This window comes from Danio rerio, chromosome 25, assembly GCF_049306965.1.
Source record: "Danio rerio strain Tuebingen ecotype United States chromosome 25, GRCz12tu, whole genome shotgun sequence".
NCBI classification, from domain to species: domain Eukaryota; kingdom Metazoa; phylum Chordata; class Actinopteri; order Cypriniformes; family Danionidae; genus Danio; species Danio rerio.
Genome location: NC_133200.1, coordinates 5534388 through 5561119, shown reverse-complemented (window position 1 = coordinate 5561119; position 26732 = coordinate 5534388). Strand labels below are relative to the sequence as shown.

General features: G+C 37.7%; 3 protein-coding genes and 1 long non-coding RNA gene across 12 annotated transcripts in view; 1 reads left to right on the top strand and 3 right to left on the bottom strand.

The window, feature by feature from the left end:
* Positions 1-7840, bottom strand: part of si:ch1073-340j19.1 — a 34429-nt gene extending 26589 nt beyond the window's left edge. For 2 of the 3 annotated variants that reach the window (XM_073942686.1, XM_073942687.1), the window contains exon 1: positions 7703-7839. The gene's annotated coding sequence lies outside the window, so the exon portion shown is untranslated. Of the gene's footprint in view, positions 1-7702 lie in introns of all 3 variants that reach the window. The other variant, XM_073942688.1, reaches the window with a different exon arrangement.
* cyp19a1b (cytochrome P450, family 19, subfamily A, polypeptide 1b) lies at positions 345-14013 on the top strand. Of its 7 annotated transcripts, none has more exons than XR_012399960.1 (11): positions 347-414; positions 2118-2282; positions 2355-2505; positions 5411-5565; positions 5642-5818; positions 7231-7345; positions 7514-7625; positions 7718-7880; positions 8480-8721; positions 11194-11748; positions 12447-14013. XR_012399960.1 is itself a non-coding variant. In NM_131642.2 (10 exons), the coding sequence occupies exons 2-10, from the start codon at positions 2138-2140 to the stop codon at positions 11467-11469; spliced, it is 1536 nt and encodes a 511-aa protein (NP_571717.2). In that variant the 5' UTR covers positions 345-414; positions 2118-2137; the 3' UTR covers positions 11470-14013. The 7 variants fall into 7 exon arrangements, 4 of the variants coding, with proteins under 4 accessions (NP_571717.2, XP_021326198.1, XP_073798398.1 ...); XR_012399959.1 differs by having other exon boundaries at positions 2355-2511; XR_012399961.1 differs by having other exon boundaries at positions 2338-2505.
* LOC141380869 (uncharacterized) lies at positions 8942-16369 on the bottom strand. The gene is made up of 3 exons (XR_012400182.1): positions 16175-16369; positions 9697-11456; positions 8942-9540 (listed from the first exon to the last, which is right to left on the bottom strand). It is a non-coding gene; the product is annotated as an uncharacterized lncRNA (long non-coding RNA).
* Positions 16370-18763: 2394 nt separating this feature from the next.
* ap4e1 (adaptor related protein complex 4 subunit epsilon 1) overlaps positions 18764-26732 on the bottom strand; it is a 30794-nt gene continuing 22825 nt past the window's right edge. Inside the window, exons 18-21 of the mRNA XM_693950.8 lie at positions 24363-24893; positions 21774-21964; positions 21386-21546; positions 18764-19131 (exon numbers count right to left, since the gene is read on the bottom strand). Of these exons, the coding sequence (XP_699042.2) occupies positions 18971-19131; positions 21386-21546; positions 21774-21964; positions 24363-24893 (1044 nt within the window). The 3' untranslated portion in view covers positions 18764-18970. The remainder of the gene's footprint in view (positions 19132-21385; positions 21547-21773; positions 21965-24362; positions 24894-26732) is intronic.

Sequence of the window (26732 nt, the reverse complement as noted above, 5' to 3'; positions counted from 1 at the left end):
TGGTTTGGTTCTGGGTCAGTCTGACCTGCCTTCATTAAAAGCCCTTTAGTGAATGAAAGACTGGATCTGGAACCAAGACAGAGGTCAACAAAGCCCTGAAAATAACAAGAGTGGAGGAAAAGATGTGTGTTTCGCATTAAAGAGCTAACAGTATTGCACACGGCCCGTTTTTATGTGGGTTTTCTTCAGCCTCCTCTACTTTGGTCTATCATTGTTTCATTGTTCAGCTCTGGACGTGTCTGCTGGACTGCTTTGAGCTTTCAAAAGCACTTCACAAGAAAAATCCTTGGCAACTGGGGATTTTAGCAGGGGGAGAGTATATATTTGGGCTGAAACACCCGCTGATGAAGTTGGGGATGATGGAAGCCTGAGGACGGCAGGTCTGAGCTGTATGTTCAGAAATGATTTAAAGAGGTGAGTGGGTTTGTTATATTATTGCAAAAGATTGTTGATGATCATTTATTAGGCTGAGGTGTGAGTTCTTAGCTCGACAGATGAAAATTAACTAATTTCGTTAATTCACTAATTTAAATTAATGTCATTTGAACTGATGAGGTTGATGGAAGGGATAAAAGTAAAATCTTGCATAAAAATGTGTTGAATACCATACTGGGAGTGGAATGAAGTTTTATGAAGTTTTTACATAATAAAAGCTGTTTGTTTACTTTGTTGTTTCACAAGCAAAATATTTTTTTAAAGTGGAGTATTTAGCATAATCTGAATATTCAGGGTTCAAAATAATAATAATAATAATAATAATAATAATAAATACATAAAGCTTGAACCTTCAGATTAAGTTAATTACTCAATATCTATTTATTATTATTAATTAATATTTATTATAATTAATTTATATTAACTAATGTAATATATATTTATATATTTAACTGATAATAATAATAATTAGTATATTTATCATTATTTTAAATAAGGTTTAATAGTTTAATTGTTTTTAATAATTTTTGGTAAGTGTGTTTTTGTCATTTTCTTTTTTTTCCATTTCTTTAATTTTTCCATTTCAAAAATTTCTCAAATTTTTAAATAAGAATTATTATTTTGCAAGAAAAAAATATGAATATATACAAAATACTGATTTAATATCATTATTTTACAATGTTTATTTATTTAAATGCAATATTTAAACACCTTTTTTAGGATCTGTAGCGTTTTGTTTTATTAATTCTTTCATTTTAGTTACGTTAGTTTTCCAAAGCTAAACTAAAATATTGCCTCTGCAACTATCTAAAATAAAATAGATTCATTAAATAAATTTAGCATTTTATAAAGTAAGTTCAAATTTATTTAGTTTCACTAAAGCCACGTTCAATTTGTTGGTTATAGTTTCAGTAAATTATTCTTACTGAAGTTAAATCAGGAGTTAAATTAGTTACAATGGTGGAAGGCAAAACTGTCAATTAATAACAAAAAAAAAGACAAACTAGATATACTAGAAACCTCCTGGCAGGTGTGTTGAAGCAAGTAGGAGCTAAGCTCAGCAGAACACCGGCAATCCAGGACTGAGTTTGGACACCTCTGCCTTACAGAATCAAAACATCACTTTAATTCATCACGAAAAGCTGTGGAGTGAAAATAAAGCAAAGAAAATTGTTACTTCTGAAAAAGGTACAATTTAAATGTATAGCCAGCGATATTATTAAGTAAATATTTCAACCGAAACACAAAGAGCGGGCAGGACATAGTGTAGCTCCTCCCCTTTTTAAAAAACAGCCAATAATGCTTTGCTCTGCCAGTGAGAGTGATTGAGCCCAAGCACATCAAATTTAAAGCGTGTTGAAGGGGGCGGGGCATGTCAGATATTAGGGAGCATTTGATTGGTCAAGATTTGATGAGAAACTGAAGTATGAGGTGACGTGAATAAAATTAATCCATTAAGGCTGAAGTGACAAACTACAAGCTTACATGTTTATATCAGTTGTATAACTTCCAAAGCAAATTTTGACACTGTTTTGGAGCTCACTAGCTTACAGACATCCTTAAACTAACAATACTGACACTCATTTTAACGGGACTTACAGAGTAGTGCATTATTAGCCAATTATGCTGCAGATTTTCAGCCTCATTTCCATGTATTCTGAGAGGGATTTCTGTGCTTTAAGGTGTGTCTGTATGTGAGGTGATGATGGAGCATGTGGTAAAGGATGCGGTAAACATCGGCGCTGTGGTGCAGGGAACATTACTGCTGCTGACGGGAACCTTAATGCTGATTCTGCTGCACAGAATTTTTGGTGTCAAGAATTGGAGGAATCAATCAGCTCTTCCAGGTGAGGTAAACCCCATTAGATTTACTGGGATCAACCCACCCACTGGTCATAATAGTTGTGATACGTGTTTAGGTCCCGGTTGGTGGTTGGGTCTGGGGCCGGTTCTGAGTTACAGTCGGTTCCTCTGGATGGGCATCGGCACGGCGTGCAACTACTACAATGAGAAATACGGCAGCATCGCTCGAGTTTGGATCAATGGAGAAGAGACTGTTATACTAAGCAAGCAAGTGTAAAAAGTCTAAAAAAAATGTAGCAAATTTAACATCCATTTAATCTATATCTGCCATTAGATACTGATTACTTTCATGAGCAGAAGTCTTGTATTGACTGTAGTCTTGCATACGATGCGCAGCCAAATCTTTTTGGCTCAAGACTTCAGGTTTCATTAACCTCTATTGATTTTTAGACGTTAAAAACAGCTCGTTCTGCTGCTTGATGTTTCAAACTGATATTGTCTTATTATTTTATTCTGCCTTGTTTGTGTAGCCATGAACACCATTGTTTGTAAAGCGAGTAGTTTTACCGCTTTCTGACGTTTATTATTTGTAGTCATTTCTCCCATAGGCAGCTGAATCGGAAGATCTAAAACAATCGTAAAAACGAGCGCACTACCACATTGCAGGATAAAGTAATGTCTTTAGTAGTTATACAAACTAAGGTCAATGCTGCAGTGCAATATAAGTTGCTTAAAATTTAACAAAATAAAATTGAAATCTTGAAAATAATATGCTACTTTAAATTTTTATCAGTAATATTCTATACACGGTGCAAAAACTTGAAAATTTAGGCATGTTAGTGTAATTTAGAGAAATATTTGTTGAAAAAAATCAAGAATGTTTTGTATACAGTTGACCATTTTGTCAAAATTCATCCAAATCGATCTTGAGGAAATGGTGAAAATGGTGTAATATGCATGCCAGGCCCATAGGTGGCGATGTCACTTTGTTAATGAACTCTTTGCACATGCCTACGTAAAGTCTTGTAGTCCACTATTAAAAGGCTGTTTCTAAATATGCACTCTTCAGCGATCTTGCGTCTTAGTATTCTTGTGTAACGTCATCATCAAGCGCAAAAGTTCAGTTCCAAAACTCAAGACCGCGAGAACGGAGGACAAGTGAAAGTTTCCGGATGTGTTCTTGATATCGAGGATGCTTTGATGCAGACTTGAGCACCGAACTCGCTCTAAAAAGTCCCAAAAGTCCTTGTGACTGGAGGTGGGAAGCGCAACATTTTACATAGATTTATTATTAAAGTTCAGAGATTTGACTTATTTATCTCGGGAGTTTCCCTAAATGAGTCGACGAAATTAAACCATAACATGAAATCTTAATAAAGGAATAAACACATTAAAGTTGTTTATTTGCTGAAATTTCTATTAATTGAAGTTTGTTGATCAACAAATTTCGAGAGGATCAATTGCTTATTATTCTTATTGCTTGCGGCTGGTCCCCCATTACTCAATTTGGGATTCACCAATCAGACGATTCCTAAGCCACTATAAATACCCTAAGTTTTATATAACAGCCAACTTCGTTTTGAGGAATCCCACCTTCCACCCCAACTCCTCCTCCTTTCCTAGATGGGTGGCATGGTGGCCCAGTGGTTAGCACTGTTGCCTCGCAGCAAGAACGTTACTGGTTCTAGTACTTACCAAGCCAGTCAACGTTTCTGCAACGTTCCAAAAACATGCAACTTAAGTTAACGGACTAATCCAAATCGGCACTGTAGACATGCTCCTAGTAAGTAGTTATCTCTTAAGAGCAATCACTCTCTGTTCATAAGCTACTATGGCAGGGGAGTTCTCGAGATCTACCTGAGCTAAAACTCCCCTCTCGCCTTGCAAATGGGGGGGGAGCCCCGGGCTCGAGGATCTTATGGGCTCAGGGCTTCTCCAGGGACAGCATGCCAAACAAGCTTTATAATCAATCATCAGCTAAGTGTGAACTCTTGAAAATCAGTTTTATTTGTGTTGTGCAACTATATCTGTAAGGTTTTTGTGCATGTTATGTATATTAAAGGAGGAAAACAATAAATCGTTGTATGAATGCTGTAATGTTTAAATCATTTTCCATTAAAAATGCATGAAGGTCACATGACCATCAGGAGGAACGCAGAGTCTCATTTCCCACAGGACGTGTTCTCTGTTCTCGCGGTCTCTCGAGCTCGTTTTTCCGAGGTGACCTTGCAAGACGGGTCTTCACAAAAACGCAAGTCCGTTCTCTGCGTTCTTGGAATTGAGAAACAGCCATAGTTTTGGTTGTCAAGTACTTGCACATGTGTATAGACTGTAGTGTAGCACACAACCACAAGACGTCACCATTTATAGTTACATTTTGTGGTACACATTACAATCACGGTGTCATTTTTAAAATGTGGACTCTTTTTGAATGCTTGTATTTTCATGCCGTAGGATATTATGCTGTATCTCCAAATCATATAAAATCTGTTGTTTCTAGTTTTAATTTAGGTTTTGCTGAAACACCCACTACAAAAACAATCAAATTTAGAGATACATGACCCTCATTTTCAAGCATATCTGTTTGTCAACTTCATGGATTCCCATTTTACTGAATAAAATTGTTCAATCGACCGTATTAGCAATTAAAATTCATTTCTGATTATGCTCAATTTTTACTGAGTATCATCAATCACACCGAATAGTCAAATGAACTTTAAAAAGGTGCTCACAAGTGCCCTTATGATGCTAAAACCTCATTTGTTTTGTATTGACCTTATGCTGCGATGTGGAACTGTGCTCGTTTTTGTGACTGTTGTAGAACATACGATTCAGTCATCTATGGGAGAAATGACTAGGAATAATAAAGAGCAGAAAACAGCCAAACTACTTGCTCTACCAACAAGTGACAAGTAAAAACATGACAATACAGATAAAGCAGAATATTATAATAAGGAAATCTCAGTTTGCAACATCAAGCAGCAAAACGAGCCATTTGTAACGTCTAAAAATCAATGGAAGTGAATGAGACAGAAAGTCTCAAGCCAAAAAGATTCCATTGGCGGCATCCGTGCATAAAGAATAAGACTAATAGTCTGCAACTCAAAATTATGTCATGAAGTGTTAACAAGGGCACCATAAGTGTAAAAAGTAAAACCTAAAACCGTTTCAGGTCCTCCGCTGTGTACCATGTCCTGAAGAGCAATAATTACACAGGGAGGTTTGCCAGTGCCAAAGGTCTGCAATGCATAGGTATGTTTGAACAAGGCATCATCTTCAACAGCAACATCGCAAAGTGGAAGAAAGTGAGAACATACTTCACTAAAGGTGAGTGTTAATCTCTGGTCTCACATCATTTCACACAGAGAATCATCAGAATTGTGTTGTTTGTGTGTTTGTTCAGCTCTTACAGGTCCAGGTCTCCAGAAGTCAGTAGAGGTGTGTGTGAGCGCCACCAACAGACAGCTTGACGTCCTGCAGGAGTTCACAGACGCCTCAGGACATGTGGATGTGCTCAATCTCCTGCGCTGCATCGTGGTGGACGTCTCCAACAGACTCTTCCTAAGAATCCCTCTCAATGGTCAGCAAACTCCTTAATGGTTCTTTTGGTTCAGAAAGAGTTCCTGTGTTGTTCCCGAGTTCTTTGTAGATCTGACTGGTTCAGGTATTTCCATTGCCAGAAGAAGATCATGTCATGCTGTGAACTTAGGGCCTACTCACACTATGCTATCCGAACCGTGCCCAGGCCTGTTTCCCGGATCGTTTGAGAAGTGGAAGTGCTCTGAATTGGGTTCAGGAACGGTTCACTTGGCCAGCCCTGGCCAGGTTGGAAGAGGTGTGCCAGAGCACAGTTTATTTGGGCTTTGGCGCAGTACACTTGTGTGTGAGTGCAAAGCGTGCCTAAGCCTGAAACTGTAAGCGTTTATTAAAGATGCAAACTCCTCACTGCACCACAGCTGCGCCTTCAGAAAACTTCCTAATTCCTACAGAATGAGGACTTTATGATTGTTTATGAGCGTCAAAAGTGACTGATCAGTTCGGTAAAATATTTGACTGCGTGTCACCGCATTCCAAACGACTAAAGCGATATAACTAAGGAAATCTCTGCTGTGCTGAGAGAAATCTCTTACTAAAAAGCGCATAATCGATGACGCGTTCGCTTTTGTGATTGTTTTAGAACTTCCGATTCAGTTACCTATGGGAGAAATGACTATAATAAACGGCAGAAAACGGTCAAACTACTTGCTCTACAAACAAGTGTTCATGACTATACATCAAAAGAAGAAGAATATAATAAGACAATATCAGTTTGCAACATCAAGCAGCAAAATGAGCTGTTTTTATAGTCTAAAATCCAATGGAAGTGAATGAGACCGGAAGTCTTGAGCCAAAAAGCTTCCAATGGCTGGCCTGCTCGTACGTCAAGAATAAGATCAATAGTCTGCAACTCAAGTCCATAACGCCCAATTACGTCATCAAGTGTTGACAAGGGCACTAAAGTGTAAATAGTAGAACCTAAAACTGTTTCAGATCCTCCGCTGTGTACCATGTCCTGAAGAGCAATAATTACACAGGGAGGTTTGCCAGTGCCAAAGGTCTGCAATGCATCATTTGAGAAGTGGAAGTGCTCTGAATTGGATTCAGGAACGGTTGTAATGTGAGTGCGGGTCATCAGGGGAGACGGGAGGGGGGGACAAGCGTGCTTTGGCCCTATTCAAAGCAACTGTACATAGTGTGAGTACGCCCTTATACACTGATGAGCCAAAATATTATGATGAATCGAATAACGCTGATCACTTCCTATGGATCTAACAGACCATAGAAGTTCAAAAGTAGAATTTATTAAATTAAAGGTTCTTATTTGGACTCTACAGTTCGTCAAAGAACCTTTAGGATCCATTCAATCTTTCCATTGCTTGTAAGAAATGGCTCTAAATGAAAGGATATTTGGGAAACCTTTCTAACACTCTCTTTTATGCTTGTTCAATGCAGAGAAAGAGTTACTAATAAAGATCCACCGGTATTTCAGTACCTGGCAGACGGTTCTCATACAGCCCGATATTTTCTTCAAACTGGACTTTGTGTACAGAAAATACCACCTGGCAGCGTGAGTCCACCACAGACCTGACACTTTACCATAAGATGTGGTAACAGTGAAAGATTTCCATCAACAATTGTTGCACATTTGATAATGTCGACAAATAATTTGGAAGGAAAAACCCTTGCTAAACCTTCCCTACGGCGTATATCCTTTCAAAAACTAATTTTCTTGCAGAAAAGAGCTGCAGGATGAAATGGGAAAGCTTGTGGAGCAAAAGCGACAGGCCATCAATAACACAGAGAAGCTAGATGAAATGGACTTCGCAACAGAGCTGATATTTGCTCAGGTGTGTTAACATATATACATTTTTAAAACACACATACTATTTCCAAATACTTCCAGCAACACAACAGGTCAACTTACCGGATGTTTCTTCAGAACCATGATGAGCTGTCTGTGGACGACGTGAGGCAGTGTGTGCTGGAGATGGTGATCGCTGCTCCAGACACGCTCTCCATCAGTCTGTTCTTCATGCTTCTGCTGCTAAAGCAAAACTCTGCTGTGGAAGAGCAAATCGTACAGGAGATACAGTCTCAGATAGGTACAGTAAACCTTCACAAGGCATCTCGGTATGATGCAGGTCTGAAGCTGCATACTTTGAAGTCTGCTTGAACCAGAACTTACTGAGAGATTCAAGTATGTCGATGTACTGAAACGGAATATTGAGTAGGGGACGGGGGTGACCGTGGGGGGTTAGGGGGTTGCGCATCACACCCTCATAGCAAATCAAAGATAAGAGGGGTGTGGTTAAGGATATTGTAGCTGAGGTGTCAAACTGACATCATCAGATAAGCAGCCAATCCAAACGCAGAAGCAAATGCTTAGACTTTGATTGAAGATTACCAAAACAAGCCAGGTTTTCAGTGAATAACTTGCACAGATTAATTATTCATCTAAAGAATAACATGTGTGCTAGCAAAATTAACATTGTATATTTTGATTTCACATAAACTTTAAGGTATCTTCTTTCTTGATGCCCCAAATTGGCCTACATGGTCAGTCTTAGAGCCAACAGCAAGTCACCCAATCTAGACCAATTGGATCAGCCAATAACTGTGAAGGTCATCTCCCGAAACTGGTTTTAGAAAGGATACTTCAGAAGAATAACGCTACTATTATTTGTCTTTGTTGTCCTCTCAGGCTCGCGAGATGTAGAGTCTGCTGACTTGCAGAAACTGAATGTTCTAGAGCGCTTCATCAAAGAGTCCCTGAGGTACCATCCGGTGGTGGATTTCATCATGAGGCAGTCTCTGGAGGATGACTACATTGATGGCTACCGGGTGGCAAAGGGGACAAACCTAATCCTGAACATTGGACGCATGCATAAGACAGAGTTCTTCAAAAAACCCAACGAATTCAGCTTGGAGAACTTCGAGAACACTGTAAGTCAATGGTCTTAATCTCAATTCCTGGAGGGCCGCTGCATAGTTTAGCTCCAACCACCTCCAACGCACACCTGTCTAACAGTCTCTAGTACTCTTGAACACCTTGATTACTTGGATCAGCTGCGTTTGATCAGGGTTGGAGCAAAACTGTGCAGAGCTGCGGCCCTACAGGAATCCAGTTTGAGACCTATGATGTAGGTACTTTGAGAATCTGAGACCATACAGACCATAATTATTCATATTATTTTACAATCAATACAAGTTCTGTTATACATCTTTCTACAAACAGTATTGATCAGTAAAGTTCAGTCTGAAATTCACCAAAAATACAGTAGTATTACATGGTGGCCTGGGGTAATACCATGTTTTGTATATACAGATCTTATGAATTCAGCTTGGAGAACAAAAGTGAAAGTGACAAATCTGATTTACATTATCCCATAACATAAAAAACCTGAAAATAAAGTTTTTTGTTCGTAATTATGACCCATAAATTGGTGCATTTGTAGATCTCAAACCAATTATTGATTTTCTCCCACAAATATGTAAAAACGTTGTACATTTTTCCAAAAACTGAAAAATCAACACTGATTTGTGAAACTAAAGAAGTATAAAATTTAGGGAAATGCAATCAGACACAAGAAAAAATACAGAAGTAATACAATTTTATGGTCCTCTGATAATACTGGGCAAGTTTGAGGAGTGGGGGGATTCAGTACTATACCCATTTTTAGCCATCTGCCTTAGTAACCCAACTGCTTTCTTTCTTGAAGTAGAACAATGAACAATGTAAGTCAACAGTCTTAAACTCAATTCCTGGAGAGCCGCAGCTCTGCACAGTTTAGCTCCAACTCGCACCTCCCTAATAGTCTTTAGAAGTCTTAAACTCCTTGATTACTTGGATCAGCTGTGTTTGATTAGGATTGGAGAAAAACTCTGCAGCTGCGGCCCTCCAGGAATTGAGTTTAAGACCTATGATGTAAGTATTGTGAGATGTAAGATTGACAAAGACAATACAAACATGTATATAAAGCGTATGCCACTTAAATGTGAAGCACAAATTGGCGCATTCATGTATTCTATTATAATTATTCACATTCTTTTACAATCAAAACTAGTTTTCATGAACAGTATTGATCAGTAAATTCTGAGAAGTCCAACCTGAAATTTAACAAAAATACAGAAGCATTACATGGTAGCCTGGGGTACTACCTTGCTTTGTAAATACAGATCTTATGAATTCAGCTTGGAGACCAAATGTGAAAGTGACAAATCTGATCTAGAGTTCATTCATTTTCTTGTCGGCTTAGTCTCTTTATTAATCCGGGGTCGCCACAGCGGAATGAACCGCCAACTTATCCAGCAAGTTTGTTTTTTTTTTTACGCAGCGGATGGCCTTCCAGCCGCAACCCATCTCTGGGAAACATTCACACACACACACTCATACACTACGGACAATTTAGCCTACCCAATTCAACTGCACCCGGAGGAAACCCACACGAACGCAGGGAGAACATGCAAACTCCACACAGAAACGCCAACTGAGCCGAGGTTCGAACCAGCGACCTTCTTGCTGTGAGGCGACAGCACTACCTACTGCGCCACTGCCTCGCCTGATCTAGAGTTGAAGTCAGAAATATTAGCCTTCCTGAATTATTAGCCCCCGTTTCTTTTTTCCCTCAATTTTTGTTTAAGGGAGAGATTTTTCCAGCATATTTCTAATCATAATAGTTTTAATAACTCATCTCTAGTAACTGATTTCTTTGCCACGGTGACAGTAACATTTAAAGGCTTAACTGGGTTAATTAGGTTAACTACGCATGTTAGGGTAATTAGTCAAGTTATTGTATAACAATGGTTTGTTCTGTAGACGGAAAAAAATAAAGCTTAAAGGGACTAATAATTTTGACCTTAAAATGATGTTTAAAAAATTTAAAACTGCTTTTATTCTAGCTAGAAATCAAACAAATGAGACTTTCTTCAGAAGAAAAAATATCAGACATAATAAATATAATTTATAACATAATAATTCTGACTTCAACTGTACATGATCACATAACATACAAACCTGAAAATAAAGTTTTTTGTTCGTAATTAGGACCCTTAAATTGGTGCATTTGTAGATCGCAAACCAATTATTGACTTTCTCCCACAAATATGTAGCAATGTTGTACATTTTTTCTAAAACTGAAAAATCAACACTGATTTGTGAAACTAGAGAAGTATAGAATTTAGAGAAATGCAATCAGACACTTCCCAAAAAAATACAGAAGTAATACAATTTTATGGTCCTCTGATAATACTGTGCAAACTTGAGAGGTGGGGGATTCACTACTATACCCATTTTTAGCCATCGACCTTGGTAACACAACTGCTTTCTTTCTTGAAGTAGACTTAAACGGCATAATAGTCAATTAATAGTGGATTACTGTAAATGTGCTAGTCTTATCAACTCTGCCTCCTTCTCAGGTTCCCAGTCGTTACTTCCAGCCATTCGGTTGTGGTCCGCGGGCCTGTGTTGGGAAGCACATTGCTATGGTGATGACGAAGGCCATCCTAGTAACCATGTTATCAAGGTTTACAGTTTGTCCTCGTCACGGCTGCACCATCAGCACCATCAGACAGACCAACAACCTCTCCATGCAGCCAGTAGAAGAAGATCCCGACTGCCTGGCCATGCGCTTCATCCCGCGAGCTCAAAACAGCAACGGAGAAACAGCGGACAACCGCACCTCAAAGGAATAAACATTTCAAGGCGCACAGAGTAAATTCCTTGCACTTAACAAAGAGTTAAAGATCAATTGTTTTTCAATATGATGTTCAACTGAACTTACCTTAAACATAAAATTGTACTATTTAGATTTCTTCGACCAAGAGTCGAAATTATTCGCCAATTGATGTTTAGCAAAGCAAGGCATTTGTCACAGTATTTTCTTGTAATATTTTTTCCTCTGGAGAAAGTCTTATTTGTTTTATTTTGGCTAGAATAAAAGCAGCTTTTATTTAATTTTAAACCATTTTAAGGTCAATATTATTAGCCCCCTTAAGCAATATTTGATTCAGATGGTCTACAAAACAAACCACTGTTATACAATGACTTGCTTAGTTACCAAAACTTGCCTAATTAACCTAATTAAGCCTTTAAATGTCACTTTAAGTTGAATAATAGTATCTTAAAAACATCTACAAAAGAGTATGTACTGTCATCATGGCAAAGATAAAACAGTTAAGTCATTAGAAATAAGTTATCAATTAAAACTATAGTTTAGAAATGCGCTGAAAGAAATATTCGTTCCCTTAAACAAAAATTGAGGGAAAGTATACAGGTGGCTAATAATTCTGACTTCAACCAAAGAGCTTAGAATGACCAAGAGGCGACACTCAATAGAACGTTCCATTGCAACAGCAGCGCCCAGCAACAGCCCTGGATTTCGCCATTTTGAAGTGAAAGTGATCGGCCGTCCATTGGATCTCATTACTTTTGTGATGGCAAGCAGCTGCTTTGTTTTTTATGTATCTATTTAAAAAGCATATTAAAGCTGAGATACAACCTGAAAGACGACAATACAACACTTACTATCACAATCATCAGCACTTTTAATAGTTTATTTTACAGACTAATAATATACTGTTATTCTATTGGAGTTTTCATTCCAAAATGGCCGTCCTCTAGTGGCTGTTTCCCAAATTACACTAGAGCGTCGCCTTTTGGTCATTCTAAGCTCTTTGCTTCAACTCTATAATGACATTGAAGATTTTTAAAGATGCACAAACTCAAAAACAAACACAAGCAACTAGTAGGTAGTTAAACGTAGAGGGTTAAAAATGGCAAGAACAACTAAATACTGGGTAATCTGTTCTGTAACGTACTGATCAGTACTACCAAAGTGATTTTTGCTAGTAGACCATGTGGTGATGTCATTACACTCTTGAAAATTTCCTGCATGTTGTCAAACTAATACATAACAAACAAGAGGTAAATCTATCCTAACTTATCGTTAAAACAGCTATTATAATATTATGTATCAATATATGGACCTTTTTATATTATCAGAAGCTGTAGTAATTAAGAAACAGAAAATGTTATTCAGGGTGTCCGTGGGGTCTTAAAAAGTATTAAATGTTGATCAATCAATTTAGAGAAATTTTTAAGGCCCTTAAAAGGTAATAAAAGGTTTTTTTTTTTACAAGGTATTAAATTTTGCATCATTTTTGATTCTACAATGTATAGTTGCATGCTAAAGTTTGCCTGAATTTTATTGGAATGTTAGGCTGCTGTGTAGTTTACGAAATGGATAAAATCCTGCAGTTCTGTAGATGCCACTTAGCGTTTTTATTCAGTATATGGATGTTTTAATTTAGGATTAGTTTGTTGCAATCAGTATTTAGTAAATATACTGTGTATTAAAATGTCGCAAATGTTACCGTGTGAAACCTAAAGTGGCGATGAGGTCTTAACATGTATGGAAAGAGTCGTAAAAAAGGTCTTGAAATGTCTCTTTGATTGCTGTATAAACTGTTAATGTTTACATCCCTCAAAATAGTCTACAGATGTAAAATCTTGCATTTTATGATCTGTAATCTGTATTCAACTACAATGTCAACTGATTTAACTTCCATGATGTGTTATATTTCTGAGATAAACGGCAGGTTAATTGAGAAAACAGACAGTGAAAAATGAAATGAGTGGCTAACAATGAGGGAAGAGGACGTTGCTTTAAAGGTTGGGCAAGTAACTTTTTAAAAAGTTTATGAAGGTGAATAACACCTTCCACAGCCATATCACCCTGCAGCCCAAGACTGGTTACTCATGTAAGCTAAGCAGGGCTGAGCCTGGTCAGTAACTGGATGGGAGACCACATGGGAAAACTAGGTTGCTGTTGGAAGTGGTGTTAGTAAGGCCAGCAGGGGGCGCTAAACCTGCAGTCTGTATGAGTCTTAATGCCCCAGTATAGTGAAGGGGACACCATACTGTCAGTGAGCTCTGTCTTTCGGATAAGATGGTCCTGACTCTCTGTGGTCATGAAAAAAATCCCATGGCACTTCTCGTAAAGCGCAGTGGTGTAATTCTGGTGTCCTGGCCAAACGGAACTAAATATTGTCAGTTTTTATGCGCTACAAAAATAGTTTACAGTAGTTTACTGCTTGGGGTTGATTGTATCATGCATCTTTTATATTTTTTCTAACATTTAATTAGTATCAAAACATGCTCTGATAATGTAAAAGTCTTCTAACAAAACTGTTTAATAATTACATCAGCCAATAAAATGATCTGAAAATAATGCCAAACCCGTCTTTGTTTTTGTTTTGTTTTTTCCAAATAACTAATGAACATACCCACCTGGGGTGCGTTTCCAAAAGTCATCGTTAGCCAACTAAAGTCGCAAGGTCCGTTGTTACAAACATAGTTTGTTGATTTGCCGTTTCCCAATTCCATCAGTCCAACGAACATTCGCCAGCTTCGTTGCAAACTTGTGCGCTTGTAACTACACCTCTAGAGATGTAGTTAGAAACATTTCCTGGCTGTTTTCTATTCTCCGTTATCCGCCCTATGCCCAATTCATTTAGAACATTCTAACATTCAAAGTGGGCATGCTAAAAAATTAAAAGCATTAGGATCATCTCTCTTAGGTGTAATTTGCTTTTAAAGTATTTTTACAGCTCAGTTTTTGCAATCTTCATGTTTAAAGTTGCACTCCCTTCCCAGTGCACTCTGAAAACATTGATGTCATTTTGAACACAGCCGTAGCCCATGACGAAAGCTATAGGTGAACTATTATTTAAAAGGATTTATGTTACTTGAAAAAAAAAAGCATAGCATATGTTAACGCTTGTAATTGATAGTAGGTTATTTATTAAGTGTCTGTGCTGTATATGACATGGGCCTGCTGGTTAGAACATTTCAGCAGTGGTTTGCATGTGAAATTGTAAAAGTAGACTTTAAAAAAAAAGTAAAAATAAACAAACAATATCCTACTTATTAATAATCATTACCATCATCATCATTAATATTATTAATATTATTATTAAAGTATGATTTTTTTTTCATTTTCTAATAAATAATAAATCGTCACCTAAGAATTATAAGGTTCTATCTTACATTTTTGTCAAAATTGAGTTATTGACAGATTCTTATTAAATGAAAACTTATTTACATTATGGGTGTTACGATAACCAGCGATCGCTCTCCGGAGATCGCTGGTTTCCACTATAACCATGGACTACACTTCCGCCTTCTTCTGGACTACATATGCATACATGCTCTCCGGTCACACTCACGCCTGCTCACTCATCTAGACTGATTCCACTCGCATCACCTGAGGACTTTCAGAGACTGATTAGACACCCTTCATAAGCCACTCATTCACTCATCCAGTTGGCCCGAGTCTTGTTTGCTTTCAGTGACATTACAACGCGTTTCTCCTTGTCTTGTTTTCTCCGTGTTTAGACCCTAGCCTTGTTTACCCTTGTTCTCCTGTTTAGCCGCCTGCCTCATGACCTATTGCCTGAATATTGATTACGACTCTGGATTTGCCCGCATATACCTGTTAATACCCGATTTGACCATTGCTTGCTTGACATTGAATAAACCTGCATATTGGATCTTACCTCCAGTTGTGTGTGTCACCCCCGGCGTTACAATGGGATGTTTTTTTAATAAGTTGTTTAGATTTTAAAATGTTTTATTTAAAAAAACAAATGTTAGACACCTGCTGTTTACTATGGAATGCAAAAACTTTAAAATCTCAATATCTCAAATTCATTCAGAACGCAGATACAACCTTATAATTCCAAGATGACGAAATATTAAATTTAATTTCTTAATAAATAGCATCCTTATTTATTTATTTATATTTATGTATTTATTTATGATTTATATATGATATTAGCATACGTGTTAGCTTTTATAAGTGATTTTATATTAATTTAGAATAGAATATGTCATGTTCTCAATAATATTTGTAAAGGAAACGCAGGTCCTATATGTGTCATTTGCATAGATTGCAATTAATATGGTAAACGAGTGCATGTCTTTACCAAGACTAATATTGGATTTTTTTATGTGTGTGTGTGTGCGCGTGTAAAACAATATAATTTGCACAAAGAAATTATGGGATTCTTTTTTAAACAAGTTATTACTCCTCTGCATTTAGAGCATCATTATGGACGTTTAACGTTATACCTAGGCCCACACGCAATCTGCGCGCGCAGAATTCTGCAGATTTTTAGCCCATCATTAATTCTGTTTATTTAATTGAGTAAATGTGGGTAAATCTATATTTATTCAGTGTGATAAAGTCACATTAACTGTCACCGCTGGGAAAGCAGCACTGGCATTCACACACACACATTCTCGTACGCACACGCACATTCTCACGCACACACATACTTGCAAACACACACACACACAGACGCGCTGACACGCAGACATACTCACAAACACACTTACCTCATTCATTCATCATAATGTTCCTCCCTGCCGTTGCCGTTATCGGAGGAGCGGGTGCACACGCGATCTCGATAGCAAATGGTCATATTTCCATAAATCCACTCCCCGCAATTCATAAGTCATCCATAGGCATTTCATACACCTCCACTTCACCTGTTGTGTTGTCTTCTCTGTTTGGTGTTTGTCTGTGTGGGCGTAGTCAGGCTTCCGGTCGCGATCGGTCAAACCGAGCACATCGGAAGTGCTGGTTTAAGAATGATTGGGATTGTGTGCGCATGCGCACTGCGATCGGAAGCTGACGAAACCATTATGTCTGTTAAATAGGTGTTTTGTGTTCATGAAGTGTGTATTATGTGTTTATTTATATTAAGAAAATGTATGTTTTGTTGTTAATTATATATTAAGGATTTTTTATTTTTGTGTTTAATGTGAAGTGTGGCTTGAATGTCAAGTTATTTAATGTTTGTGTATTTGTACGTTTTAATACTTACCTGTTGAATGGTTTAGCCCACAAACGGGCGGGAGTTTGGGCTAGATAAGCCAGAGCCCAACTTTCTCACAACACTTGTTAACCAAGTCGATGCAAGAGTGCAACTGTGGTGCCTCAAGCAAGTATATTGTATATTGTGGATACCTGATATTATCGTTATTATTATTATTGTAGATATAATTGGAGTATATTTTTGCAGATTTTATTTTCCTGTTTGTTGTTTCTTTGGTACTTTTTATTACTATTTTTTTGTTAGCACTTGTATATATCTTCACTGTGGATAAACTTTTTTTTGGCACTGTAAATAAATATCACCTTGCACGACAGTGCTTTGCGAGTAAGCCATCATTTTTTTTTACGAACTCACATTTCTTCCCCCTTGAAGATGAGTTGGTGGGCTCGTTTTCATCACATTCAGTTTTAAAATTAGTAATATTACTGACTAATATGAAAATGGTTATCTGATTTATGTTCAATGCAGTTTGTAAACTAATATTTTCTGTCTTTTAGTAGATATAATATATGAGAGACTTGCCAAATAAAGTGATTTTAATTGGATTTGCATTTTAAACATTAAATAAAAGTAATAAAAATTAAATATATTATTTTTTAATTCACATACTAACGTTTTAGTTATGATGCTCCCAAAATAATTCCACTGAAATCTGCAGATTATTATACTAGTTACACCTAACGTGGTTCAAACGATGGATATGCGACAGGGAAACTACGATTTTGGGAAACATTCATCACTACATTGTTTCCAAATGATGCATCATACTATGATAGTTCACTCGTGACTTAAAGGGCCATGAAACCCCCTCGTTTCAGCAGGGTGTTTTCACACCTCTACTTTGGAAAAGTCAGAAAAGTGGGCGTGTCCAGCTCTGTTTAGGGGGGAGTGTCGGAGGAACTGAAGTGGGAGGGTGTGGGAGTGTCTATTTGGGCACGCGCGAGTTTCAGAGTCAAAATACACAGACAGGAGAAAGTGATGGTGTTTAACCTACATGGACATCTGTAGTCGAATTATTTGCCAAATTATTAAATGGTGGACTTTAACTGCAGTTTGGCTCTTTGATTCAGGGAATTCATTTATGCCCCTCGCGATAAACGAGATATTTGATTCGAGGAACTGCTCTAAGCGTGTATTTTTCATGCAATGTTTGATACCGCAAGGCGAATGAGAGAAAAAAACCTCCGCATTTCCCAGGAAACTTAGATGCACACGGCAGGTAGCGTCAGAAAGCCGCGTGTGTTATTCCGATCACTAAATGCGGTAAAAATCCTACACGAGGTTAAAGTTTGGTTGCGGTGCTAACATGTTTACACTCGGTGCAATAGTTAACTTAGTTCGATACGAACAAACTGAATAAACAAAGAGCACTGGCCGCTCACTTACCAAATCTGTAGAGACCGGACAATCACCAGCAACTAGAGCCGCGTCTTTATGAAGAGAAGACTACAATCAAATCCGGATCTCAGTGTTTGGAGATGAGAACAGCTCTCAGGTAAACAATAATCCTCCTTAGACACGCAAGTTATTGTTGTCGAGCGTCGCGTACACTGTTAATCCACACGTGACGCTAGCTGCGCTCTCACAGAGAGAAAATGAAAACAAAACTTAACTGCAGCAAACTATAAAAGCAACACTTCACGCTTGTTTTGCCAACACAACGTGGCGTCTCTGTCGTGTAAACACAGTGACACTAATGAATATTAATGAAGTTGCACAATAGAGCGCGCTGATTGGTTTGAACCAAGCCTTACTCACACATTAATGCATCACACTGTAAGACGTAATAAGACTCACTCTGGCACAGACGCCCAGTCTGCACGCTGGAATACACGCTATTATGTCATGGCCGTGACGCAGCTTCAAAAATTAGTTTCAAACCGGAAGTCAAATTTGCTTGAAATAACACAAAAACAACCAATTTACACTTTTTAGTGAAATATAGGTGTCCTAATAGTGTTTTAGCAGTGTGGGACACATATACAACTGTCAACAGCTCAAAACATGTGTTTTGGTGTTTTGTGACCCTTTAAGTTGTTGTTTGGGAAACGCACCCCTGAATGGAACAAACCACAGTCTGGAAACGTTTAAAATCAATAAATAACTTTTACTCTATGTAAGCGTTGTTGACACAATGAAATTCAATGTACAAAAAATATATATCAATAAAATTATTAGTCAGACGCGCAATAGCCAAGTATTGCTTTCAAATAGTCGTTGCATTATCAGTCACAGACACCTGTAAACACTGTTGCGGAGCTTCCCAGGAAGATATGAGCGGGTCTGTGGATGTTTAGTGTTGTGCGAGCGCTCTCTGACAGTGGTACAGGATGCAGTCTGGGAGAGCAGGAAGTGGAGAGCGCAGCCACATGGCCAGAGCAGAGCCGTTCACTCGACAGTGCAGGAGGCAGGGGGCGCCGCTGAGCAGACGACATGCTACGATTCCCTCTGAGCCTGAATGAAAGCACGCCAAATTACAGGATCAATGAGCTGCATTGGTAAAGAGTGAGTAAATCTATTATTATTATTTTACCTTTTCAATTGTGATAATTACACTTTAAAAAAGAATATCTTGTGACCACTTTTTTTCCGATTTCTTTCAGACCCTTTCCTTTTGGTTTATCACAGTCTACACTGTGTTCTTGAGACACACAAGTATATTTAAATTTAAAAAGCAAGCAAAAGAAAAAGAAACGGGTGGATATTGTGCATTTCACCAATCTGTGTGTTTAGGAGCAATGCAGCAAAGTAGAAATACATTTTTTGTGTGCTCTCCAGGATCTGGCATCTATAAATTCCCCTTTAAAGACACTGGCTTGCCCTGATCTGCTCTGATTGGTCAGATGATCCTACTGTGCTCCAATTGCTCACATGGTTTTACTCTGGTTTGATTGGTCAGGTGGTCCCCACTCTTCTCTAACTAGCAACATGGTCTTTCTGTGTTCTGATTGGTCAGTGTACTGTAATTAGTCAGATGGCCCTAATCTCTTTTGATTGGTCAGATGGCCACACCGTGCTCTGACTGATCAGATGGTATGATCCTACCATGCTCTGATTGGTCATATTGTCTTACTTTGGTCTGACTGGTAGGTGACCCTACTCTTCTCTAATTGGTAACATGGTCCATCTGTGCTCTGATTGGTCAGTGTACTGTGATTGGACAGACGGCCCTACCCTGCTTTGATCATTTTGTCAGATGGCCACACCATGCTCAGAGTGATCAGATGGTATGATCCTACTGTGCTCTGATTTGTCATATTGCTTTGATTGGTAGGTGACCCTACTCTTCTCTATTTGGTAACAAGGTCCATCTGTGCTCTGATTGATGAGATGGTATGGTGCTACTCTGTTCTGATTGGTCAGATGGTCATACTGTGCTCTGATTGGTCAAGTGGCTCTACTCTTCTCTAATTGGTAACATGGTCCATCTGTGCTCTGACTGGTCACATGGTCTATATGTGCTCTGATTGGTCAGATGCCCGCACCATGTTCTGATTAGCCAGATGGTCCTACTGTGCTTTGATTGGTCATATGAACTTACTATCCTCTGATTGGTCAATTGGCCCTACTCGTCTCTAATTGGTAACATGGTACATCTGTGATTTGACTGGTCACATGGTCCAAATCTGCTCTGATTGGTCAGATGGCCCCACCGTGCTCTGACTGATCAGATGGCATGATACTACTCTGTTCTGATTGGTCAGATGGTCCTACTGGGCTGTGATTGGTCATATGGGCTTACTCTACTCTGATTGGTCAGATAGTCCCCCGTGCTCTGATTGATCAGATAGTATGATACTACTCTGTTCTGATTGGTCAGATGATTCTACTTTGCTCTTATTGGCCATACAATCTTACTATCCCCTTATTGGTCTTCTCAAATTGGTAACATGGTCCATCTGTGCTCTGATTGGTTACATAGTCCATCTGTCCTGTGATTGGCCACTCTGCTCTAATTAGTCAGATGGTAAAGTGCTACTCTGTTTTGATTTGTCAGATGGTCGTACTTTGCTCTGACTGGTCATATGGTCTTTGCTCTGATTGGTCAAGTGGCCCTACTATTCTCTAATTGGTGGCATACTCCATATGTGCTCTGATTGGTTATATGGCCCTACTCGGCTCTGACTGGTCAGATGGCCCATCATGCTCTGATTGATCAGATGATATGATATCACTCTGTTCTGATTGGTCAGATGGCCCCACCGTGCTCTGATTGATCAGATGATATGATACCACTCTGTTCTGATTGGTCAGATGGCCCCCCCCATGCTCTGATTGGTCATATGGTCTTACTCTACTCTGATTGATCAGAGGGCATGGCACTACTCTGCTTTGATTGGTCAGGTAACCCTACTCTTCTCTAATTGTTAACATGGCCCATCTGTGCTCTGATTGGTCACATGGTCCATCTATGCTGTGATTGGTCATCTGGCCCCACAGTGCTTTGATTGGGCAGGTTGTATGGTGCTGCTCTGATCTGATTGGTCAGATGGTCCTACTTTGCTCTAATAACAAATTTCAGGCAATTTCAATCGGTTCTTTCTTTCAGGAGGCGATAAGTTTACCAAGCTGGACTTTTATCTTTTGAAACTACAGATGTTTTACACTCATAAACAGTTAAATTAAAAAGTACATGAAAGGCAATCTCAGAAAAAGCGCAATCATGTCAGACTAAATTGAGCTAAATGGAAGTTATGTTTCAGTTTACCGATGATGTCCACTATATGCAGCTGTAGGGTGTCCTTGAGGGCATTCAGGGTTGTTTGGAGAGGGTCACCGGCATCTGTGAGCAGTTTCAGATTTTGCTTGACGTCATGAGACAGAGACAGCCAGAGTTTCCCATATTCATCTGTGGTTACAACTAAAGGCCTGTGTGTGTGAGCGAAAGAAAAGAGTTCATTAAAACAAGTTTGATACAGTCAAAAAATCTTTAAATGAACCAAAATTAATTGAGGGGATTTTGGAAACTGTAACCTGAAACCTGCGACAGCATGCACACTTTAACCTTAATTACTTACATTATTATGACATACATTATAACTGTATTTCGTGTAAAAATACGTAATTGAGAACACTAATGTTAGAAGTCTTGTTACCTGATAAAGTCCGCTGTGGACAGTGTCCCAGAGAAAGAGAGTGTGTTTGTGTGTCCTGGTTGTATCTGATAAGAGACGCTCCCGGTAAAGGACACATTAGTGTGAGGGTCGTCCATCAGCAGAGCGTAATGGCATACAGACACACTCCTGCCCTCCAGACAGTCCACGATATTCCCTCGCAAACTCACCGTCTGAAACAGAAGAGGTCACATTTTTACATATTGCATTAATTTTATTATGCTGTTATCAAATTTGCACAACCAGACACAATTTCGGGATCTGAAAGATTTTTTTAAAGTTCAAATGAAATCAGAACTAACCATATTGATTTTGTTATCTTACATTGGTAGTTTTGTGGTGCAATTCATCTGTGCATTTCAATATGAAAAAAGAAATGTTTCGCCTTGTAATCTTTAATTAAAATCAATGCACTTCCTGTTTGTTTTGAGTTAAATTCTCAGATTAGGTTTTTCTGAGGTATTGGGCGTGGCTAAGATACTTCCCCACGCCCCTCCAGCTGTCAGTTTTAACAACAAACAGAAATGGTGAGCAGGAGGAATCTGTTAGATTAGTAATAACTCTTTTTAAAATAAAAAACTCTTTTCGATCTTTCTAATTGAAACACCTACTTTACTACATCCAATCAGCTCACAGTAGGAAAAAAAACAAGCCACGCCCACTGTTTTCTCATTTAATATTCAGTTTCTCTAGGAACTGCGTCACAACACAAAAAACAGTCGCAGCTTCCGGTTCATGTGGACTTTATGGTTTTAAAAGAAGCCTATTCTGCTTCCCAACGCTGCATTTATTTGATCAAAAATACTGTCAAATTGTGAACATTTATTAACATTTAAAATGAACATTAATTTATTTATATGTAATTTAAAATGACATTTATTCTAGTGAATTAAAGTAGAATTTACAGCATCATTATTCCAGTCTTTAATGTCGTATGATCCTTCAGAAATCCTTATAATATGCTAATTTGCTGTTCTGTTGTGATAAATAAATATTGGTACTCAATGATTAATAATGATTCTTATAATTATCAAGCTGTGGAAACTGATACATTTGACTTTTTAAAATTCTTTGATGAAAAGAATAGGCCAAATATTATTATTATTATTATTATTATTATTATTATTATTATTATTAATAATATTAATAATAATAATAATATTAAAATTAATAATAATAACCACAACAATAATTTTTATAGTTATTATTATAAATGATAATAAGAAAAGTTTCTTTCCATCATTTATTTTATTATTAATTATTATTAATATCTGGACCTTTCTTTTCATCCTTTAATATAATAATAATAATAATAATAATAATAATAATAATAATAATAATAATACATTTTATCATGAATTATGAAAAGAAAGGTCCAGATAATAAAATGAATGATAATAATAATTATTATTATTATTATTATAATTATTATTATTGATTTAATATTATTATAAATGATACAAAAATCTTTTCATTATTATTATTATTATTATTTGTATTATTATTATTGATTATTATCATAATTATTACTATTATCTGGACTTTTTTCATAATTTATTATAAAAATAACTATTACAATTATTGTTATTATTATTATTATTATTATTAATATCTGGACCTTTTCATCATTTATTATAATAATAATTATAATTATTATTATTATTATCATTATTTATGATATTATTATTAATTATGAAAAGGTCCAGATAATAATAATAATAACAATAATTTTAATAATTGTTTTATTATAAGTTATGAAAAGAAAGTCCAGATAATAATGATAATATTAATTAATTTATTATTATTATTATTATTATTATTATTAATAAAAAAAAAGTCTAGATAATAATGTGTACTATTATTATCATTATTACTATTAGGGATGGGCCGATCGATCGTCTGAAGATCGGTATTGGCCGATAGTCACATTTCATGAATCAATCGGTACGCGCTGATCTGGCCAATCTCATGAGCCGATCGCAAGTGTTTGTTTACGAGTTTACAACCCGGGTTATACATCCACAGCAATACAACACGAGAGCAATGTTTCCAAATTGCATTGTCGGTAATTTTTCTTACCATTTTTTCTGTCTGTTTTATCTATTATTTCTTGTAAAGCTGCTTCTGAACCTTACATATATGCAACATCCTTAATTTATTCTCCAAGGTAAGGCGAGATATAATATGACATAGAGGGAAAATGTGCTTATGCAATGACAAAGTTATACAAGCTTGAAGCATCAGAATTGGTACTTGGTACCAGCTGATCACAATGATGAGGAATCGATACTCAGTATCAGCTGCAAAAATGCTGATCGGAGCATCCCTAATTACATTATTATTATACAGTAAATGATGAAAAGAAAAGTCTAGATAACATCTACTTGAAATTAAATCTGCTTTTACACCTTCCAAATAAAAAATGATAAATTTAGTGAATAAAAACACATTTTAATGTTAATTTAGAACTTTAGTGTATCACAGTTTTGACAAAAATATGAAGCAGCCAAACAGTTTTCATCACTGATATTAATAATAATTATTTTTAATTTATGAATAATATATACACACCTCCAGCTGGTCACAGTTGAGCTGCACTGCAACATCTCTTATATCAGTCTCTGTGCTGTTAGAAATGAAGATGACGAGCAGCAGAGCTTCATCTCTGAACACGCGGCAGGATGACACACTCAGGCTGGGGTCAGAGGTCAGGCTGATGACATCAGAGTGAGGTAGGTCTTTAAGGTCTGCAGGTAAGAGAGTGGTCAGGTCTGAAGACGTGGACGGATTGTGTTGTATTGTGTTGGGCCGCACTATCACCATATCACTGCCCAGTATCTGAGATGTGTTTGTACGTCTGTCTTCTTTAACGTCTTTATTTTGGCCAAGACCATTGGCTGTGATGGATTTGGGGGTGTGGTCAAAACCGGCTGGCTCCTCCTCTAGCAAACTGCCATACAGGAAGCTGTCAGTTGTGTTATGTGAGGTCCGGGAGGAGGAAGACTTTTCACTTGTTCCTGATGAGGATGAGGATGATAATGATGATCCATGAGGGCGGGGCTTCTTTCTGAACCGAGGAGGCGGAGCTTCAGATTTTCCCAGCTTAAGGAAACAGAAAAGTAGCAAATTACAAACAGATTTCTGGCTGATTGTGAAGTATTGGGCAGGGCTTATTTCTGAATTAAAGAGGCGGAGCTTCTTTCTGGCTTATTCTGAATTGAGGGGCAGAGCTTCTTTCTGGCTTATTTTTGGACGGGACTTTTCTGGCTTATTCTGAATTATTGTGCAGGGCTTCTTTATTGTGCAGGGCTTCTTTCTTTCTTTCTGAGAGGCGGAGATTCTTTCTGGTTTATTATAGAATTATTGGGTGGATTTTTTTTAATTGAGGGACGGAGCTTCTTTTTGGCTTATTAATAATTATTGGGTGGGGCTTCTTTCTGAAATGAGGGGGCAGAGCTTCTTTTTAGCTTATTCTTAATTATTGGGCGGGCGTCAATCTGAAATGAGGGATCAGTTTCTTTTTGGCTTATTCTTAATTATTGTGCAGGGCTTCTTTCTGAAATGAGGGGCGGAGCTTCTTTCTGGTTTGTTATAGAATTATTGGGGGGGGGGCTTTTTTAAATTGAGGGGCGGAGCTTCTTTTTGGCTTATTATTAATTATTGGGTGGGGCTTCATTCTGAAATAAGAAGGCAGACCTTTCTGCTTGTTCTGACTTATTGGGCGGGGTTTCTGTCTGAAATGAGGGGCGGAGCTTCTTTCTGCTTATTCTGACTTATTGGATGGGGCTTCTTTCTAAAATGAGGGAGGAGCTTTATTCTGGCTTATGCTGAATTATTGGGCGGGGTTTCTTTCTGAAATGAGGGGGCAGACAGAGCTTCTTTTTGGCTCATTCTGAATGATTGGGTGGGACTTCTTTCAGCAATGAGGGGGCGGAGGTTCTTTATGGCTTATTCTGACTTATTGGGCGGGGCGTCAATCTGAAATGAAGGGGCAGTTTCTTTTTGGCTTACTCTAAAGTATTGGGCGGGGTTTCTTTCTGAAATGAGGGGGCAGAGCATCTTTTTGGCTTATTCTTAATTATTGGGTGGGGCTTCTTTCTGAAATGAGGGGGCAAAGCTTCTTTTTGGCTTATTCTTAATTATTGGGTGGGGCTTCTTTCTGAAATGAGGGGACAAAGCTTCTTTTTGGCTTATTCTTAATTATTGGGTGGGGCTTCTTTCTGAAATGAGGGGGCAGAGCTTCTTTTTGGCTTATTTCTTAATTATTGGGTGGGGCTTCTTTCTGAAATGAGGGGGCAGAGCTTCTTTTTGGCTTATTTCTTAATTATTGGGTGGGGCTTCTTTCTGTAATGAGGGGCGGACCCTCTTTCTGGCTTATTTTGAATGATTGGGCAAGGCTTCTTTTTGGCTAAATCTGAATAAATTTACAGGGCTTTCTTCTGGCTAAATCTGAACAAATGGGCATAGCTTCTTGATAAGTGATATCCATAAAACTTGATGACACTATGTCTATGTTTAAAAATATGTCAACTTGATGCTCTATTAAATTGTAGAGCTTGTGCAAACAAATTCATATTATTACAATGCGATGATAAAGACTGCTGTTTTCACATTTGTCTTCACTTTTTTCATCATTGCAAGGAAAGAGCGCAGCACATACTCATATATTCATCTACATGTCACCCTCAGCAGTGTGAAAGGCGCATGGATATTCGTTAACAGAATACATTACAAAAGACCTTCCAGCTTTTCCAACATTTGTTCAGCATGAAAATGAACTTCTCTGAGAATTTCCCTTGCTGTTGAATCATATTCTGTATGTTTCGTGTGCACAAGTGCGAGCAATAGGGCTGCAGTTCACTTAATGTCCACCGGTGTCCCTTATAACTATTAATTCCTAATTCTACATTTAGTGCTTACTTCTGTAAATCAAACGGTTTT